General features: G+C 59.3%; 5 protein-coding genes across 5 annotated transcripts; 2 read left to right on the top strand and 3 right to left on the bottom strand.

Annotated features, from left to right (window-relative positions):
- Positions 1 to 2,511: 2,511 nt before the first annotated feature.
- On the bottom strand, positions 2,512 to 5,263 carry GGTG_05191 (hypothetical protein). The gene has a single exon (XM_009222990.1). It carries the CDS (start codon positions 4,363 to 4,365, stop codon positions 2,884 to 2,886), a length of 1,482 nt encoding a protein of 493 aa, XP_009221254.1. The 5' UTR covers positions 4,366 to 5,263; the 3' UTR covers positions 2,512 to 2,883.
- A 566-nt stretch (positions 5,264 to 5,829) lies between these two features.
- Positions 5,830 to 6,933, top strand: GGTG_05192 (hypothetical protein; the record flags this gene model as incomplete). The annotated part of the gene is made up of 2 exons (XM_009222991.1): positions 5,830 to 5,891; positions 6,681 to 6,933. The coding sequence occupies 2 exons, from the start codon at positions 5,830 to 5,832 to the stop codon at positions 6,931 to 6,933; spliced, it is 315 nt and encodes a 104-aa protein (XP_009221255.1).
- Positions 6,934 to 7,675: 742 nt separating this feature from the next.
- GGTG_05193 (metallopeptidase) lies at positions 7,676 to 13,316 on the bottom strand. Its single transcript, XM_009222992.1, has 4 exons — positions 12,619 to 13,316; positions 10,706 to 12,555; positions 8,758 to 10,646; positions 7,676 to 8,694 (listed from the first exon to the last, which is right to left on the bottom strand). The coding sequence occupies exons 2-4, from the start codon at positions 11,219 to 11,221 to the stop codon at positions 8,589 to 8,591; spliced, it is 2,511 nt and encodes an 836-aa protein (XP_009221256.1). The 5' UTR covers positions 11,222 to 12,555; positions 12,619 to 13,316; the 3' UTR covers positions 7,676 to 8,588.
- Positions 13,317 to 14,598: 1,282 nt separating this feature from the next.
- Positions 14,599 to 15,640, bottom strand: GGTG_05194 (hypothetical protein; the record flags this gene model as incomplete). The annotated part of the gene is made up of 2 exons (XM_009222993.1): positions 14,904 to 15,640; positions 14,599 to 14,785 (listed from the first exon to the last, which is right to left on the bottom strand). Exons 1-2 carry the CDS (start codon positions 15,314 to 15,316, stop codon positions 14,599 to 14,601), a joined length of 600 nt encoding a protein of 199 aa, XP_009221257.1. The 5' UTR covers positions 15,317 to 15,640.
- On the top strand, positions 14,881 to 19,123 carry GGTG_05195 (hypothetical protein). Its single transcript, XM_009222994.1, has 2 exons — positions 14,881 to 17,105; positions 17,215 to 19,123. The coding sequence occupies exons 1-2, from the start codon at positions 16,470 to 16,472 to the stop codon at positions 18,544 to 18,546; spliced, it is 1,968 nt and encodes a 655-aa protein (XP_009221258.1). The 5' UTR covers positions 14,881 to 16,469; the 3' UTR covers positions 18,547 to 19,123.
- The last annotated feature ends 516 nt before the right edge of the window (positions 19,124 to 19,639 follow it).

Here is a 19,639-nt window from a genome sequence, read left to right on the forward strand (position 1 = left end):
CGATGTATCTGCGTATCCCCTTCGCATGTGGCTACAATCTTCGTAGTAGGAGTAGGAACCAAGCAACTGCCACTCAGTCAGGTTCAACCCAGCGCCAGGAGGCGGGGGAAGCGGCTGTACACCAGCTCGCAACCAGAATACAGAAATAAGAGCGCTGCCTCGCGATCGTTTTCGACGGACATCCCCTTGCCGGCCACACAGCATGCACAGGAGCGGCGTCTGCGAAGATAGAGTAGGTACCATCAAGGCCCCCCTTCTTGGCTCCCGAGCATCTCGCCGAGCGGGAGGGAGGGCCGGGAAAAGGAGCCAGGGTGTAGGTAGCAGCGCGGCTAGCAGCTGATACAGTAGCATTGCATGACTGTGCGAGCAGTTTCCTTTTTTTTTTCTTTTTTTTTTTTTTTTTGCATTTCTGCCTTGCCGGTCTCTGGTCTGGTCTCTCCTTCTTTCTGCCTTGGGGGAGGAGGGAGGAGCTGGAGCGGGTTCGGCTAGCGGTAAGGGGCGCCTCCCTGGCTTCATCCTTCTGCTTGACCGGGTGGAATTGCCCACTGCGAGATGGGGGATCCAGATGGGATGTTGCCGTGTGCTGATGGGCCAGCTGTTGATGGTTGATGTGTGGGTTAGCCCCTGAGAGATGGGGGGGGTGGTGATGAGGGCTGTGCGGTGCTACCGATTGCGGTTTCGCTTACCTGATGATGCTGCAGGCTTTGCCTCTTCCTCTTCTATGCTCTCTGCCTCTTCGCTCGGGGTAAAGTAGCGGTCACTGACGGGTGGAAAGCAACGCCTGACAACATCGACTACTTTGGGCCAGGGCAAGGCCCAAGCCCCAAGGCCAGCAGCTCAGCCATGACCCGGAACCCCCCATTATACCAGCGAGGAGTAAAAAAGGGCACGCGAGGGATGTGGTGCCTTGAGTGGGTTAGTTTTACGGCATGAGCTGCCGGACAACAGCCCGCCACGTTTCTTTGTTCCTGTGCGATGAGGAGGCGGGGGAAGGGGTAAGTTGAGGCCCGACACGCGCGCGCACGCACAGGAGCAGGTCTGGCCCGGCGGCAGCGCTCCTCTTTTCCGTGCCTTGCGTCTGGGACTACCTAGGGCATCTAGGTGTTCAGTTGGCCCCTTGGAGAGCAGGTCGAGCACGTGTGAGTATGTTCGGTTTACGATATCACGTCTGTGTTTTCCCCTCTGCCATATAACCCCCCTGCCGCCGACCTTTCCACTCTAGAATAGAAAGCCATGGGAGACAGGAGTGACAGGGAGAGAGATTGTGTGTTTACTAGTATGTGTGCGTGTGCTGGCTCTGCCAGGGGTGCGGATCCTTCAGGGAGAGAAAAGGGCTTCAACACAGCCTCCCCGCGATGCAGGGATACAACGCCCACATCTCAACACTGTCAAAAGAGAGAGAGAGAGAGAGAGAGAGAAAACACCCACACACGCAATGGAAAAGACAGCGAGCAGTGGGGAGCAACAAGTGCCCCGTCGGTTCACATGCCAGATACGTGGCAGTGGGGTCATGTTGGCCAGCACGCTTTTTTTGTGTCTTGTTTGTTTGTGTTCGGAGTTAACCCTTGCCCGTTGTGGACGAACGGACGGGAACGCGAAAGAAACTCCCCCCCATCCATCCCTCGCCCGGTGGGCGTTCGAAGGAGCAAAAACCTCGCTCGTTCGTCGCTCCCATCGCGCGCCGGGTCCCAAGAGAGGAGAGGGAGACGCCCCTCGGGCCCCCCCCGTGGCTCCCCATCGCCCATCACCCCTCCGTAACATCTGTTTCGTAAACATGGCCCTATCAAGCACGGAGATGATGGGCGACCGAGAGGAGGAAGAAACAGGTTCACACAAGACCCCCGCATCATGCCTCCAAGCCCGCCAGCTGCCCACCTACCGCTTTCAGGGGAAGCCCGAAAACCCCCAAGCCTAGGAGCAGGACAGATAGACCCCAACACAGGTAGGGAGGTGGCATCGCGGACGGCCGGCTATGTAGCAGTCCTAGACAAATCTCCGCGGTTCCGCCACCGCCAACCAAAAGAAAGAAAAAAAAAACAAGCGGTTGCATCCACGCCGCGGCTGCGACGTCGCGTCTCCCGCCTCGTTCATCCAGCCCCTGAGCCGCGAGTGAGGCCTGCCAGCTGAGATACGCGTCCTCTTTTTGGCTTGAGGCTGTTTAGGTAGTGCTATTGAAAAGCAAAAAAAAAAAGACCGGACAGCAAAACAAAGGTGACAGCGAATCGCACGTCAAGAAATGCGGCTGCCTAGAAATGACGGGCTTCATGCGCCCGTGACCTGCCGTGGCTTTCCGAGTCTCGAGACGAATTTCGGGACGATCCATGCTGGTGTATGCGCCTCCTTAGCTTGTGGCTTGCAGGAGCGACGACTTCGCCGATGCTGCCGACGCCAACAGCTCCTTGACTACGCTCCTTCTGGCTTGGCCACTCGCCACCGTCGGGTCAAGATTCGTGTCCGCGTGCCCGTGCTTTTGCTGTCTTCTCAGCGACCCAAATCTCAGCGAGCCAAAATGTAGATTTGTGCAAACGAGATATGCTACCAGCCAGAGGCCTTCCTCGGCCCATTGCTCTTGGAACAAATGTCGACCATGACGCACCCTTTACTTGGAGAAACTTCCATCTCTCGTTTCCTAGATCAGATATTCAATTATATGTATGCTTGTTTGTGCTGTGAGCGAACGGGCTTGGAGGATACCGCAGCATGAAACCATCACAGAACCCATAAAACTCCGTGCCGCTATGATATGTACCCAGAAAAAAAGTGTGCCCAAGCTTCATCTTCCCATCTATATAGCCCAGGCTGAATTAAGCGTGCCGAAAATCCAGTTTCGTGACTGGTCACTTGCTGGTTCGCGGTGTTGTGTAATCGTATCTCCTTTATACCTCATGCATATCGTCCGCCCGAGAGGTAGGCCTCCTCGGAGCGGGTAGAGAGCGTCCTGCCGAGGCGCGCGTAGTCGGGCGGCGTCATGGGCGACACGATGCTGCCCGTGCTGACACTGGCGGCGTGGGATGCGCGGTTGCGCTGATTATGTGTGTCGAGGTGCAGCTGCGGCTGGCGCGGCGCGGGCGGCGACGCGACGGCCCAGCCCAGGGATGCGGCAGTCAAGTCGTGGAACCGGGGCTGAACCCGTGCCGACTCTGGGCTGACGAACCATTGGTCTTGGGGTGTCGCGACGGCACCACCAGCCGGGTCGATGCCACCGCCCGCCACGGGCGTGTTGGGCATGGTGCGCACTATCGTGTGTTCCCTGGGGCCCTGGTTCCACCACTGGTTCTCGAAGCCGTTGTCGATGGTCATCATAGCCACCGAGAGCGCACTCAAGTCGCGGCCCTCGCCCGGAATACCGCTTCCAGCTGGCAGACCCCTTCGACGCACGGGCGGTGGTGTTTGCTGAGGCGATGTGACGTGGATGTTGGCGACCGGGGGGCTGTAGGGCATGTAGGTCACGTTGGCGGCCATGTTGTTGCTGGCGCTGGTGCTGCTGGCGCCGGGGTCGGGCTGGCGCATGCGATGCTGGCCGGGATACGAGGATGCCGTGTGCTCGGGGTCGGCATCAGGCTCGTAGCCGGTGGGCCACGACAGGGCGTCCCATGGCATGCCCTCCTCTCCCAGGCGGTACGAGGTCGGAGGTTGGGGCAGCTGTTTCCACAGACGCTCGTCACCAGCCGAGACGGATCTCCCCTGGGCCTGGATCCCCGGTACACCCATAGGCATGGCGACGGCGAACTGGGCGGCCGATGGTGTGGCCGGGTCCGCGTCGGCGGCGTAGTAGGACGCCTGGGCTTGTGCCTGTGCTGTCACATCCCAGGGGCTCTCGTTGATGGGAGGCGGGGCTGAGCGACCGCGGCCGTGCAGCGACGACCTGTCGTCGCGAGAAAGCCTCCCATCATCTCCGTCGATGAGCTGAGCGTTGCTACCGTTTCTGCCGTGCTCCCGCTCTGGCCGAGAACGCTGGGCGGCATGCTGTGAGGAACCGGCAACGACGGTTCGTGGTACCGGGGCCTGATGCTGTTGTTCCCGCTGTTGAGGTTGCTCCCTAGATCGGCCCTCTTCCTGTTGTCTTCTGTAGACGGCCTGGAGCTCGTTGTCGTCGATGCTGTAGGGCACCGTGGTCGGTTCCAAGTAGTTTGTGTTGGGCGGGGGCACGTGGCGGGGGAAGTAGGCGCCCCTCTCCTTGAGGGCCTTGGAGCGATAGGTGCGTTCGTGGTGGTTGGGCACGCGGCCGTGGGTCCACGACACGCCAAACTCGACGTGCACGTAGATCTGCGGGCGCTGGAAGTTGTGGCCTCGCCGTGGCGGGGGCTTTCGTGATGGGTCGTCGTTCATTCTGGTGTTGGGGTCTGTCTTCCAGAAGGCCACCATCCTCTGGGCGAGCGATGGTGGAGCGGGTCGGGTTGGTTATGTAGTAGCTGTGCCGGGTCAGCGATCCCAGCGGGGAGAGCTGAGCCCCTAGCGCGGGTGGCACGGCCTTGTGCTGATGCGGTGGCTGCTGGTGGGTGGCACACGGCCGTTCTAAGGCCACCACCACCAGGGCCAGCCGACTGACCTGACCTGACGCTCGACAAGCGCGTGCGCCCTATCTGTGCCTCCGCTTGGTGTGGCAGACGCGTCCGCACCTGAAACTGAAGAGGAAAACGAAAGGGGATGTGAAGAAGACGGCAGGAAGCCAAGAGCTGGGTGAAGACTCAAGCCCTGCTAAAATAGGTATGTGCCTACCACCTATCACCTACCACCGGCCTCACTCCGTATGTCATCTTGACTAGACGCCGCTCGTACTGGCCTTGCTAGGAAGGATCACGAGCGGTCAGGGACCCTGCCGGACTGGACAACAGCGGCGACAGTCGAAAATGCAAAGCATGGATCCTAGCCGCGATCCTCACCGACGCCAGGCCAGCCGAGGACGACAGGAAGTCGCCCAGAGGGAAGTCGCCCAGCTCAGCTGGGCCCAGGCGTGGCAGGCAGTCCCTGACTTCCAGCCTGTGGGATGGGATGCCGAGCCCAGACACCAATTACCCCACGCGCTTGCAGAACGGATGGCTCGCTCTGAGAATAGAATGGTAGAATGGTGCAGCCCCCAACGGAGGTCTGCAGGACATGAAACAAGACTGCTGATTCGGTCTGTGATTTGGACCAGGGCTGGAGAGTGCTGCTGTCGTTCACCGTCGTTCACTGCCTGCTGAGTTGGCCTTCCTGGCCTGTGGGGGGACGTGTGGAACGTGTGGGTCACCAGCAAAAGCACAGCTGGAAGGAATCATCGCCCAGCCACTAGAAGAGTGGAAACAGACAACATGGATGAAAGATGAAAGTACCGTGCGTCACATGACTGCGGCAGTCTCGTGTCGTCCGTCCCCGCGGCGCGGTTTTTGATCCCAAATGCTTGCTGAGTCGAAGCTGCAATTCGACGACTCGGACTTGCAGCTTCTCCCCGCAATGTTTCTCAACCCCGGTAGATCCTGCTATAGCGCACAAGGAGATTTTTTCACACCTCCCATTGGCCAGTCCCATCCTCGCTCGCGCACACGCCTTCACCAGCCCCGACCACAAAGCCCCGAGCCCGCGCCCGCGCCACGCTTCCTGTCATCTTGGGCTAATTTCCTGGGCCTCTTGCCTTGCTGGGCCTTTTGCCCGTTAAAATCTCACCGGCCTTGGAAGTCGAAGCCTCGCATTGCTGAGCTGCTGCGCACAAAAATCCATCTGAAGCGAGGCTGGATCGAAGCCCCAAGCTGTGGGATGATTTAGGTAAACTGGAACCTACCAGGTAGCCACATTTTGCCCGCAAATGCCAGAAGAGCTTATTCCCCATGACGAGAGCTCCGAAATGCCATCATGTCCAGGCTGTGTCGCTGCTTACCCGTCGGCCACCTACATTACCAGACCAGGACCATGACGTGAGTAATCCGCGGGCAATGCCAGACCGTAGACGCGCGCCCGTCGCAACCACCGGGCCTCGGGAAATAAGTCGCACCTACTTTCAATCTCTATATTTGGCTACCTAAAAACTGATCCCTCCCACGCCCAGGCACAGCAAGGATCCATCCGCCCCTGCTGCCGTGCTTTGACGTGGGGTGTCCTGTCCCCCATAACGAACAGCGCCATCTCGGACTTTCCGACTTCCTATTTCGGCGCATATGAGACCTTGATGGCGGCGACATGGGGCACCGAGCTGGGGACACCGAAGCCAGGGCTGGCTCCATTTCCCGGCAGGTGGGTTGCGAATCCTTCGACATGTGCGCTAGCGATCCGAGGGAGTTGGCGGTGAGGTTTTCTTCTTTTGTTGTGTTTGTTTGCCAAGGAGGAGCACGCTAATAGGATGGGAAAAGGGGGTTTGTTATGAAAAGCAATAGGCATTCGCCCGAAATAGAGTGGGAGGGAGGCTCTTGGGAGGGGGGCTCTTGGGCGGTTCCAGCGCCGTTGGTAGGCACCGAGGTTTGGCCGAAGGATTCAGGCGTGAATGCCATGCTGGTATTGGTTGTTTGTCGTCCTTTATCGTCGGAAAGTTTGGTGTGCAACCTTCCGTGCCGCCCCACAGTACACCTTGATGTCAGTGTCGCAAACAAGCAGCCCTGAGCATGTGATAGCGACCGAAGAGAGAGAGAGAGAAAAAAAGAGAAAAAAAACTTCAAACCACAACCACCCTCCAAACCAACAACCCAACCCACTCACCCAACAATGGCCAGCAAAGACACCACCACCGCCGCCGCCGCAACCCCCTCGGCCTCGCCCGAGTTCGAGGCCTTCTACCTGCAGCGCGCCACCCGCGAGCTGGCCGAGGACCTCGACCGCGTGCGCGCCGCCGACGACTTCCGCGGCCCCGACGCCGTGCCCATGCTGGTGCGCGCCCTGCGCCAGGGTGCCGCGTCCTTTTCGCCCCGTGACCAGGCCCGCATCGTCGCTGGCGCCGCTACCGCCACCGACAAGGCGGCCAAGTGAGGCGGGCGGGCGGGCGGGTGGGCGGCGAGGCAACGTGCCCCGCGGGCCTCCTCCTCCACCCGCGCCGGGGCGTCGGCGGAGGGAGATGGGGAAGATGATTCCCGAATTGGGGAGGGTAGTGAATGAATGAATGAATTACCGCCTGTGAGACGGCGTCGCCTCCGTCAGCGTCGGCGAAGGGGCATGTGTCTTGTGGAGAACGCTCCATGTCCCTCTCCAGGCAAACAAGAGAGAAATACCAGAATCCCAGCACAACCCCCCTACGCCAACTTCCTCAGCCACGCATATCACTTCTTGGAGCCCGTCAGAGACAGAGATGGTGGGTGGCACAGGTGGTACATGAACTAAAGGCGCCTCAAACCGTCTCACGAACGTAACACGGCTGCCCGTCACAAGGCCCGGCTCCCGTTAGAACAACCGCAGACGCAATCCAGAGACGGGCCGGCCGCTGAAGCAGACCTGCAACACCCGACCGGCTCCCCTCGGCTTCGTGCAACAGTCATGAAATTAGACATTACCAATGCCTACCTATCTCCCCCGGCCTGGGCATGGATGGTTTCCTCGATGCCATCTGCCCAGCATAGAGTCTAGTATTTAAAGTACTGCTCCGAGTGTGCTCGCCTGATTCGTGCAAAAGCTTTCTTTGCCTGTCTAGTCTCTCCAGAACCGCATGTGGTTCTGTTCAGGACAACCAGCCGCTTTCGTCCGAATGAGACAGGGAGCCCCCAATTAAACGTCGCCTGGCAACTGGAATCAACTACCTTACGAACACTGCAACGAGACTTGAGACATTAGAGACGAGCGAGGCAATTAAAGAGAAATCATATGCTTGTCGTATGCTGCAGGGTGTGTTCTTCGACACGAGACCGACACTAGTAGTAATGGAAGAAAAACTAACACCAGAAACCCGAAACCCAATGCTTTGCTTGCGTGTGCCAAATCGATGCCGTATTTTCCCCAACCCAGTAAAGCATGGGAGGAACAGGAAACAGAAACGAAGAAGAAAAAAAAGATACCAATAACTCTGACACCGCAGCGCCCTATCCATCAAACCGTCTGCGCTTGTTCCAACTGACGGGTTCAAAAACACAAGAAGCGCCAGTGCAATATCCTGCTTCGACAGCTAGCCCAGCTCAACCCAAGTTATTAGTCCTGCCAGAAAAGGCGATGGCGATATGAACAGATTCCATCAGCACTGCGTCAGTGGTGAAGGCGGCCGCCGACACCCGCAGCTTGTGTGAGGGTGTGTTGATTAAGGTGGTGATCGTTGCGCCGGTGAGCGACCCACGTCGGTGCGTGGAGGTTTATGTGGGAGAACAAAGAAAAAAGATGCAATGGCCAAGAATGGGTATCAAGCCAACCCTAATATGTACGGTGAGGCCCCGGTAACAAAAGAATAAGTAACAAGGAACGTCCAAAGAAAACGAGGTGTGGAAGTGTCGACCCATATGACCCTGGGAAGACAAGGAGAAGTATCGGTGGCACAATAAGGGGCTCGCAAGCCCAAGGCCGATGCCTGGTATATGGCGCAGCAGCTCCGATTCAAGGTCCGTCCATCTGCTGCGCGCGTGTATGGTGTCCAAAGTTTTATGTTGTGCGCTGTAGTTGGAGACATGGTTACTTTGTGTCAAGTCGAGAGGGTGATTGCATCCAAATCACCCACGGCGGTAGAGGATAGAGAAGCCGTCCACCCATGTGTCAGGGCCGCAGCTGCCGGAAACACCGCAGATTTGGAACCCCTTTGGAGGCACCAGGTGTGATCTGTCAAAGAAATTGCTGTGTCAGCAACGCGGTGGCTCCAAGGTAAGAATACGGTCCACTTACAAGCTAACCCCCGTGTTGGAGGGCACGCCGAACCAGGGGGATCTCCTGTTTTGGTCCGTCAGGATCTGGATGGCGTTGATCCAGTGGCCCGACTTCACCTTGAAGCCTGCCAGCTGCTCGCCACGGAGAATGTTCAGGTCAAAAGAGTCGCCGCCGGGCTTGCCGCCCTTGTTTCCAAAGAGCTGCCGCGACTCGTCGTCATAGACAAACTCGATTCCGTTCAGGTACTGGCCGTGGTAGACGACGAAGCGGCGCAGGATCCTGCCCTTGTTCTCGTCGGTCTGCTTGCGCGCTGTCGTAAAGACGACCTGCTCATCGGCCGAGTCATCGAGATTCGAGAGCCCCAGCTTGGTGCTCCGCCAGATGGTCCGCCCGTCGACCTTGAAGCTCGAGTCAACAGACGCCAGCTTGCCAAAGTCGGCCGTCTCAAAGACGCCGCCGCCGTAGGACCTCGCCACGAGCCTAAAGGGCACGCTGCGCTTGCCAGACGGCAGCCTGTAGCGGAGCTCCTTTTCGCGCAGCATGGTTGAGCGCACGTCGCGGTCGTACGTGATCGTCTCACAGCAATCCTCCTCGCCGTTGAGGTACAGCTCGACATGCGAAATGCCGGCCTGTGAAGTGATCATGATGGAGTCCGGGTCCGTGGGCCAGGCTACGACGCTCGGGTCCGTTGCCATATTGTCGATCGAGACCTGGAAGCAAGGGTGCACACGCAGGGCCAGGTAGTCAAGCCACGTCCACTGACACTCCTCCTTGTCTGCTACGGGACCGCCCTTCTCCTTGGTCCTGGTGCAAAAGGCCTCGCGGCTGACGAAACTCCGGTGGAGCCGCACGTAGTCCCTGGCCATTACGCCGGATGGACGGTGCGGCAGGCCAAATAGGTGGCCGACCTCATGCAGATGTGCGCCGATGCCGATGTTGCACGCCTCCCAGCTGCTCCCGGCCTCGCGGCAGTCGTTGGCCACGAGCTTCAAGTCGGTCGGGTTGCAGTCGGTAAAGCACGCCTCAACCTCCTCCAGACATGTCGGGTAGCTCCACAGGCTGTGCGATCCGAACAGTGCCACATTTGTCTGCCCATCGCCGCCTCCCAGCGCAGCGTGGCCCGTGATCAGCTGGGCCGTGGTGTCCCAGTGCGAGTCCAGGATCAGCGCGGCCACGTACGTCTTCTGGCCCTCTTGCGCCTTGAAGTAGTGATTGACCGCGTCCATGGCAATCCCGAAAAGCCCGTCCCTACTGCTCGCTTTGTCGTTCTGCTGGGCAATGTCGGCGTCCCGGATCTCGGCGACCGTCTTGTCCATCTCGATGATGTGGACACGGGCCTCGGAGCGCATCGTGCCGTTTTCTCGGTCCCGGGCGTTGGACGTCCCAAACGTCCACTCCTCCTCGAACCGAAACGACCTGTGTTCTATGACGCCACCGGCAGTACGCGGCGAGTCGATCCGCATCTTCTCCTCCCGGGCGTGGCGGGCCATCTGCTCGCCGGTAAAGGCCTGCCACAGGTAGGCAGCCATCCTGAACTTGCGGATGGCGGTGTCGAGCCCGTTGCCCTCGCGGTCGATCCGGCTGGGAATCGAGTCGAAGGTCCTCGGGGAGTCCTTGGCAACCAGGATGGCAAGCTGAAGGGGTGGGGAGTTGGTCGTCGGCACGTAGTTAACAGTGATCCAGGAGGAGTTTTGTTGCTCGGGCCGGGTGTGCTTGGGGCCGGCATAGTCTATTCGAAGCCGGTTGGTGCCGGGGATCAGAGGAACCAGCGCCTTGAAGCTGGAGGCGCAGACGGGGAAGTCAATTGAGGGCATCTGGTTGTTCTGGTAGTGGATGGTCACCGTGCCGTCGACCAGCTTTCCTGGTTCGCCCACCTCACCCCGTAATGCCAAGATTTTTTGGTGGACCTGGATACCCGTTGGTCAGCAGTCTTGGACGGCTCCAAGGGGCAACATAGACGACTTACAAACACCCTGTCCTCGAGGTTTGTGAGCCGAGGAGCATACTTGCCCCGTGGCGGGCGCGGCGCTGGCGGCGACATGCCACCCGGACCGAACATACTATAGCGGTTCAGGTTGGTGCCGGAGCCGTGGCCGCTCAGGGGCGGGCGGGCGGCGACGGGGTAAGGGCCATCGACGTCACCGCTGACGAACTTGAGGTTGATGGCCGGGTCGGACTGGGCCGAGATGGAGGGCGGGGTGATGGAGCCGCTGGTGGGAGCCGTGCCGTTGCTAGCGGCGTCGGCGTCACTCGAAGACTCGGACGACTCTGGGGCGCGGAAGCTCTGCCTGGAGGCGCGGCGCAGGCTCTTGAGGGCGTTGAACAGAGGCGCCATGGCCGGCTTGGCCCTGTCCTTGGACCCCCGGGACTCGTGCGCCTTTTCGAACGCTGCGGGAGTCAACTCGAGGTCGTGCCCGGCCAATTGGCGAGAATTGGCGTCTGTGGGCGCAAAAATGCGAGAACGAGAGCGTTTGGAGAGCATCGGCTAGCTTGTTGGGCGAGGCCAGGAACGCAGAAAGTCAACAAACACCGACCAACCCAGGCGCGCAGTCGCAAAAACCAAACACCATACAAGGCCGTTGCACCAGGGCGCAGATGTGTGCGATGACAGACAGGGGATGGAAAAGAAAAGAAAGAAAAGAAAAAGAAATAAGAAAAAAATAAAAGAAGAAAAAAAGGAAGCAGGAACAAGCGAGAGGCGCAAAAGACAAGCCCACTTATGGGATGATTGGCGTCTGTTCGCAGCGAGGGAGGACAGCGGCAGCAGCAACAAGAAGAGCAGCCGACAGCAACGACGACAGCAAACAACAAAAAAGACAGTGACGAAAGACGGGGAGGAAGCAAGACAATACAGGCGGGGTAGCAGACTGAAGAAGAGCAAAAGATTGAAAGCGTCAGACGGAAGGAAAATGACGACGGGAAAAGGCGAGCAGAGGGGACAGTACAGTACGAGGTGCAAGTGGCAGCAGCCCCGATGGAGCCCGCTGGGCCTTGCTTGCAGGAACAATGGAGCTCGTAGTGCTGGGATTGACGGATACGGGAAGCAGGGAATGGTACGTACCTGTCAGGCAGTAGCAAATCTCGCCGTGGCCGTAGGCTGGCACAAACCTTGCAGGGCAGCAGGTCGCAAAGTGAGAGGCGCCTGCGGCCACTCCACCTGTGCTGTGCTGCTGTGTGCTTGACTTTACCAGACTGCAGGAGCAGCTGGCGCACGGTGGGTATCAATTGGTATCAATCAGGTCTGGCCCCCACCGCCTGCTAGGTCTATGCAGTACAGCTGGTATCTGTACTAGTACTTGTACCTCGAGCTGCCTCCTGCTGCGCTGCTACTGTGCGCTGGCCTGAATCGAATTCGAGACCAGCCAACCCAGGCACACAGGGCGGGCCGGGATCAGGCGCTAGGGCTAGCCGGCAATCAAAGAGGCAGAACCTGCCAACTGGATCCCTTGGCGCTCCGAGTGGAGGCGGCACCGCTGCCACCACGAGCTATCGATGACGTCGACCGTTTCAACCCGGACCGTGGTCGAGGAGGGGACAGGAGGGGACAGGAGGGGACAGGACCCGGGGCCTGCGATGGATGTGGCAGGAGGGCCGAGGAGAGCAGAGCAAATGGAAGCAAAAGCAATGGGAGCAAGGAGATTGCAGGTGAGAGGTCACTCGAGGTCGGCTCGTCAAGTGGTGTTGCACACAGAATAAAAGACCAAACAAACAAACAAGCTGCTTGCTGGCCACCTCGCAGGAGATCGACGCGGATATACCAGCCGGACACAGAGTCCGCCTGGACGGTTTGAACAGGTCGGGCTCTGTACCTATTGACTAGGCGCCAGATGTGCGTCGATCAGAGACGGTGTCCGGAGCTTGATATGCAAGTGTGCCCACCTTTTTCTTTTCTTTTTTCTTGCTGCAGTTCTTGTGCGAAACAAACAAGACGCGGATCAGAGGCGCCGCTGCGTGGGAGCCACGACGGGAGATGACGGCCCAGTCGTGGTGTGTGGGCCCGTCTAGTCTTGGAAAAAAGTGAGGTGGTGTCCAACCCCCGGGAGACCTTGGCAAAGTCCGATGGAAGCGTTTCTTGGCCCGGGCGCTTCTTCTTCTTTCGAACGGCCGGCAGTGATAGGGCAAGCGAGGAATTCGACTCGACGGGAACCAGAACCGGAGGGCGGTTAGGCGATATGGCAAGGTTGAGATGTGGATCAGCTAGTAGGAGCCCGGGATTTCTTATCAGGGCATCTGGTTGGTTGCGGAGCTGCTTTCGTCGTGCTAGCGATATGGACGCCCGACATGGAAAAGAGGCGCTCCTCAGGCCTCTCGCCTCTCGGTGGCCAGCCTGGGCGGCGACTAGCCCGGGATATCCGTGACAGGCAAAGGCCGGCGAAACAAAAGGCGCCAGCCTCTTCCTTGGGGCAGCAGGCGAAACAGCAGAAGGACTGACTAGGGCGATATTTTGACAAATCCACATACGTTAGCCCTGCAGGTGCTGCGGTGCGATACAGAGCCACGAAGCACGCGGCGGACCGAAACGCCCATGAGAGAGCTGCATGGATCACTGATCTCACCAGCACTCGCCCCCCTATCACACCTCGGAATTCCGGACTACTGCGGTGGCTGCAGGAGGTGACTCGAGGGTTACGTAGGCGGACTCGTCAGAGGCGACAGAACGACTCGGATGGGGCGAGAGAAAAAGAAAAAGAGACAGAGATCAGAGATGGAGGTTCCAGGCCGGAACAGAAGGCCGGAACAGATGAGGGTTTGGGCTCGGATCTCGATTGACGGCACCTACTGTATAAGTCGGATACGATCACCAGTGCCCATCGACCTGTTTATTTCTAGACGCTGCCACCCCGCCGTTCGTCATTGATGTATTTTATTTTATCATTCCCTTGTCCACCCACCCGCCTTTGTGTGCTGTGTCGCCCTCCCCCTCCCTGTCTTGGGCTTGCGACACGGGCGAACAGGACCTGGGTCACCGTTGTGCCCCCCTGGCCCCGGCCAGCCGCTGAGCAAGAAAAGACAGAGACACCCCATGGGAAGGATGATGCATGCGACCGGGTTTTTAATTTACGAGTAGCGCGTAGCGACACGGGCAAGAGGCTCCCAAAAGGGGAACATACGAGTGGGCCGACTATGACACCATCTGGACCTTTGCTTGTGGCTCTCTGCTGGCCCGCGCCGCCTCCCACACCATGCCGACATCAGAATCGACATCAGACTTGGCCTCTGCATCTCGACCTTTTGCGCCGTCTCGCGTCTTCGTCCCAGCTCCCCAAGGACGAGAATCGGCAACGCGCGCAAGAGTCAAATGTGATGAAGATATGCAATCATGAATCAGGCGCTCGTCGCAACTAGATTGGGTACATATAGTCCTCGCCCTATCGGTCGCGGCCTATCGGGTTAGCAGTAACCGCCTCTTTGGCCTGTTCGCCGCCCTCGGCTGCGGCAGCCGGGTCTGGATGGGACTAGACTAGACCGCATGTTGCGCGACAACCTCGAGCTGCGGCCAGATAAGGCACTGTCTGGGAGGGGGACCAGGCGGGGTCTGATGCCCACCCTGATGCCCACCACCTCCTTCTTTCCATTGCACATGTATTGCCATAATGACATGTTGCCGCTGACGCCGTGCAACGCATCGCAACATGATGCTCTACCGGCCGGAGTGTGTCCGGCAGCCCGCATGGGACGGACACCGCCTGGGAGGGGGATATCACCGAGACAGGAACACCGAGACAAGAAACACACACAGCACATCGGCACAACGTTGGGGAAGAAATGGATGTGCATGTACATACAGCACAGTATGATGGAAGACCGATGTGATGTGTGGCTGCATCCGGCGGGCTGCAGTGTTGCCGCATTACGACGTCAGCTTGTTGCAACACTCTTTGCCCGACACAGCTCCTTGCCCCCACCCTTTTTGGCCGGCTCGCCTGGTTTTATTGCATAGTGATGCGGGGTTGCCCGTGTTGACGCCCTCGACGGCTTTTTACGAGTTGGGGCAAATACGAGTGGTGTGGTGGGCCCGGCATCGAGCTCCAGGGGCTGCTGTCTGCTGTCGAGCTTTCAATCAGGGAATCAGAGCAACTTCTAAACAAACAAAACCACCACTGCAGCTCCGTTCGTCACTGATAAATACCAACCTCCCGCCTCACACACACACACACACACACAAGCACTCGCCGATCCCGCCACGCTTGGCCAACACCCCAGGCACCCAGTGCCCGTCGGAAACCGGCTCCTGCGCCTTTTGGGCGACAGGGAGCGTGTCGACGTCGATTCGCCAACTGGTTGTGTCGCCATTCCTGCTTTCCTCTAGCGTGCGCCAATCGCCCGTGTTATTCTCGAGCTGCCCGGCCAACGGCGTCCAGGTGGGGAGCAGCAGCAGCGCCGCAGCTTGCGCAACAACAAGCTTTTGCACATGTGGCGGGGCTCCCATTGGTGCGCGGATGGCGCAAAGCTGCACTGACACACGGCCTCGGCGGGCAGGGATTTGAATTGTGAGCCAGTGAACGGGCCCCATCCCTGACACGCCTCCCTGTGACGTCGGCCCCCTTTGTGGCAATGCCTTCGCCGGCCCCGACATCTCGTTATCTCCCTCGCCTGCCCGCTGTTTAAACGCGGATGGGGGGCACTATATATAACTGGCCGATCAAGCCCCCATGGCCACATGGCCTCCTAACCCGGGCCCTGTCCTGGTTGCACGGCAGGAGCAACGGCGCTCCCGGTTTGCTGTTGTTGTCCACCTAGACTGATGGCGTTTGGCGCCGCGTCTGTGGGAGGCCTTGTCACAGGCCACCGTTCGGCACCGCGCCATCTCCCACAGTCTTGCCCTGTTGACACATCGATGGCCGCTAAGAAGACTTCTCGCCATGTGATGTGATGTGATGTGATGTTTGTCTTGCTGGTGGTAAATGTTTGTGCTCCGAGAGACAAAGATGGGCTGTCCAGTTGCCGTCCTGGGGTCCTTGGGGTTGCACACGCAGCACCCACCCGTTTCTTCTCGAAGCGCCTTTCTTTGTGGAGTCTACACTCGGAAACAAAGTGTCCAAACGCTGCGAGGTCTGGGCGCCACGGCTCTCTGCCATCTGGCTGCCTCTTCCGCAATAGCTTGACGTGCAGGAGTTTGACCCGCCTTGCTGGGTCGCCGGGGTTGGTGGCGCAGCTGCGTGGCTCTGATATGGCAAAGGTAAATCGGCTCTGATATCATCGTGGACACAGGTGCAGCCTCGCAGCCGCCTCATGCACGTCTGCGCCACCCGAATTGGGCTGAGACTGACGGTCTACTGCAATTGACGCTGGCCATTGAGAGATTGAGCGAGTCCGCCTGGAAAAATACCTCTTGTGCAACAACAACAAACCAGCAAAGTAATCAAGAAACCGTCCAATCCAGTCCGGACGGCAGACGGACGGTCGCGAAAAGGGGTCTCTCGATCCAGAGTCTGATTGATCGCAATCGAGCACGGCACCTCGACGAGCCCACCACGCCCACACCCCCCCGTCGCGGGCTGGCAAATTAGTGGCCCTGGGCGCACCGCCCCCTGTAGCCGTGCTGTGCGCCGTGCGCCTTGAACGGGCGCCCCCATAGGCCAGATGCCAATCGCAAGCCCCAGTGCCCCAGCCCAGGGGAGCTCAACCCACCCCAGCCCTGGGGAGTGGCACGTTCCAGTTGATGGCGCTCACCTAATCTCCCTCCTTTTTTTTGCTGACCCTTGACCCAGCTGCCGGTTTCCACAGGAATGAGAATTTGCTGGGCGGAAAAAGGCGGGCGCCCTAACGACGGGCGTGAAAGCGGCGACCTGACGAAGGAGGCGGCCCCAGACTTCCTCCACCTTTTTTCCCTCCCATTTTGCTTCCAACAGCCAGCGCTCTCGACTCTCACGGCCCAGATCTACCTAATTTTTGAGCGTTGTCGATTCACTCACTCCTTTGTAAATTCGCTGCCTACCTACTCTTCGCACCAGCCCAGTACACTGCCTACCCTAACGCAACCACACTACTTGTTTTTAACTTCGTCTCACCTCGGCCCAGTCCTTCCTTCTGCGCCAGCAGCCGCCAGTACGAGTCCGACGACATCCAATCATCTCACTTACTCGACCACCACCACCACTCTCTTCCACCCACCACCCACCACCCACCACCTACACCACCACCTCGATCTGCGCCCTCCCCGACTTTCACGCCCGCTAGTACCAAAACCTGGCGAGGGAAGGAGGGGACTCTTGGATCGCCACGACATCTACCCCAACTCTTGTCACAGAGGCGTCACCGACTCGATGGCGAGCACAATGACAATGTCGTCCACCTCGATTTCCTTCTCAAGGCAGCCTGATGCCGTGGCTGACAAGGTTCTGAGGAGGGCAGAGCTGGGAAAGGTTGGTTCACCTCTCTTTTTCTTTGTACTTTTTGTCATGTTGTGCCACCGCCTCGAGCCCTCATCCCCATCTCCCTCCACGCCAGCTAACTAACCTCGTCTACCGCCAGATGGCCCGGAGACTCCAGAACAGCCTCGCGCTTGCAAAGTTCAAGACGACGCACGGCCTCGAGGAGCTGACTCTGGACTCGCTGGAGCCCAGGTTCGAGGAGGAGAGGCGGCGTCGGCGCATGCTGGCCGAAGGCGACATGCTGTCCGACTCGTCGAGCAGCAGCGCCTCGGACCTGCCATACTACCCCACTTCCTCGTCGGCAAACAACCGCGCCCTCACGAGCTCACCGCTCAAGGCCGCCGGCCCCATCTTCTTCTCAGACGCCATCGGCCCCAGCAGCGGCGGCGGGAGCACCGGCTACCACCGCAAGCGCACCTACATGGCCACCTTTGACGGCGGCAGCCAGCAGCCTCCGCACTACGCCACCCTGTCGAGCCCCAGTAAGCGCTTCCGCTCCTCTCCCACCCCACGTAGGGCCAGGGCCAGGGCCCTAAACCCCGCGGCGGCGGCAGTAGCAGCAGTCGGCGGCGGTGGGAACCTGGATCTCGGCGGCGGCTACGGCGGCGGCTCGGCGTGGCGCAACCACAACCAGCTGGCGCAGTCGTCGCCCATCAAGCCGCGCCGGCAGCAGCACTTCACGACATCCACAGGGCCTGATGTGTCACTGTTTAAGGGATCGCACCGCATCTCGGAGGCCCTGGTCGTGTCGTCGCCGCCGCCCGTCAACTACGCCGCCAACCTGTCGGATGACGACGATGACCTGCTACCCGTGCACTCGTTCGCGCTGCAGCATGGCGACCCCGACGCCTTCAGCGACCATAGCGGCGCCGCGGCGACGGCAGCCGCCATGCGCTCCTCACCGCCCCAGACACCGCCGATGCGCAACAGGAGTCTGGCCCGCAACAGGTGCGGCAGGAATCACAAGGGCGACGGCGACGACGACGGCGCGCAGCACGGCGGGGCTGGCAACAATGGCAAGACGGGCGAGGATGCTGCCGACCTGCTGCTGTACCTCGCCGCCTCGCCATCACCAGCCACACGGTCCGCAACCCGCCGCGCAGCCAACAGCTTCTCGGCAGCGGCGGCGGCACGCATGGACCCGCCGTCCACACCGCCGCCAAGGACGGCCGGTGGCGGCGGTGGTGGTGGCGGCGGCATGGCGCTCCCGTCGTCCATGATGACGACGCCCGGAGGCGGCAACCCATTCCCGGCCACGCCGTCGTTCCAGACGTTCGACTTTGCCGACTTTGTCAACATCACGCCCAGCCCGGCGCCGGTGCAGAGGGGCTTCAAGACGCCCGTGGTCCTGGGCGCCGGCGCCGGCACCGGCACCGGCAGGACGCCCATCAGCGAGACGAGGCGGCGGCTCACGTTTGACGATTTCCCCTGAATTACTCGACTACTACTACTAGACATGTTTTGCCCGGGGCGGCGCCCATGATACCTGTTGGCTTTCTACCTTTTCCACCTCTTTCTGGCTTCGTCTCGCTACTGGATGGTCTTTACTGTCTCTTCTTTATTTTCTCTTATGTCTAACGGAGTAACATGACAGGATCTCTTGTTTTGCCTTTTGGGAGTCTTGTTGTCTGCCTTTTTTTTTTTTTTCGCCGACACCCATTTGGCGCATCTCCCTATGTGGTATTCCTCCCAGAGTCAGATGCTCTGGTCTTTCAGCCTGTTTTTTTTGTCATAATGCATAGTGCGGATGAGGAGCGAAGAGAAAAGGACACAACGCAAAAGGGGGGTGGAGACGCGGCAGGAATGGGTTTACGCTACATGGCGCGCTGCGGTTGTCGCGATGGCTTTTTTCTTGTTTCTGAGCGATTGGGACAGAATGGTGGACGTACCTTTTTCGTTCTTTGGTTCTCCATACACCCCCAATGCTTATCATGTTGCAAACAATGACCCGTGATGAGCATCGTGTGACACAATTGGACATTTCAATATTATTTGCCAATGGCTACCAGCCCCGAGGGTTGGAACGAGGTGTCATTTGAACGCGTCTTTTCAGAAGGAAAGAAAAAAAAGAACGTGTTCCACGTCGCGCGCCGTGAGCTGACACGAACGCATTTTTGGCGCGATTTTGGCGCGTCGTCGCTCGATTCGACGGGCGGACGGGTGGGCGGGTGCTGGCGGGGGTGTGATGACCGGCCAATCAGATCGGCCGACACACCAGGCGGCCCGCCACCGATCTCGATATTCTGGTTGCATACCTGCCGCTAAGGAGAGAGCCGCTGGCCAATGAGACGACCGCCTCAGGCGGCCCAGATGACCTGCTTGTCTGCATGCTGCGGAACTTGCAGGTTTTCTGCAAGCAAGCAGGCAGGCAGGCAGGCAGGCGGGGGTGAGTGACATTATTGTGCATACACACATACACACACTCTCTCTCTCTCTCTTCTCTCTCTTTCTCTCTCGGCGTTTCCCTTCCCTTCCTTCCTCCCCTCGGCGCCTCAGATGTGAAACGCCCGAGACGCGGCCCAGCA

This window comes from Gaeumannomyces tritici (genome assembly GCF_000145635.1).
Source record: "Gaeumannomyces tritici R3-111a-1 unplaced genomic scaffold supercont2.3, whole genome shotgun sequence".
In the NCBI taxonomy this organism is placed as follows: domain Eukaryota; kingdom Fungi; phylum Ascomycota; class Sordariomycetes; order Magnaporthales; family Magnaporthaceae; genus Gaeumannomyces; species Gaeumannomyces tritici.

What these genes read in the sequence shown, in the direction of transcription:
- GGTG_05191 (XM_009222990.1), bottom strand. Translation starts at nt 4,365, where the DNA reads ATGGTGGCCTTCTGGAAGACAGACCCCAACACCAGAATGAACGACGAC.
- GGTG_05193 (XM_009222992.1), bottom strand. Translation starts at nt 11,221, where the DNA reads ATGCTCTCCAAACGCTCTCGTTCTCGCATTTTTGCGCCCACAGACGCC. An exon ending in ACCTCGAGGACAGGGTGTTT is followed by an intron (nt 10,647 to 10,705) that starts GTAAGTCGTCTA and finishes ACGGGTATCCAG; the next exon opens with GTCCACCAAAAAATCTTGGC. An exon ending in TCCAACACGGGGGTTAGCTT is followed by an intron (nt 8,695 to 8,757) that starts GTAAGTGGACCG and finishes TTTCTTTGACAG; the next exon opens with ATCACACCTGGTGCCTCCAA.
- GGTG_05195 (XM_009222994.1), top strand. Translation starts at nt 16,470, where the DNA reads ATGAGAATTTGCTGGGCGGAAAAAGGCGGGCGCCCTAACGACGGGCGT. An exon ending in GGAGGGCAGAGCTGGGAAAG is followed by an intron (nt 17,106 to 17,214) that starts GTTGGTTCACCT and finishes GTCTACCGCCAG; the next exon opens with ATGGCCCGGAGACTCCAGAA.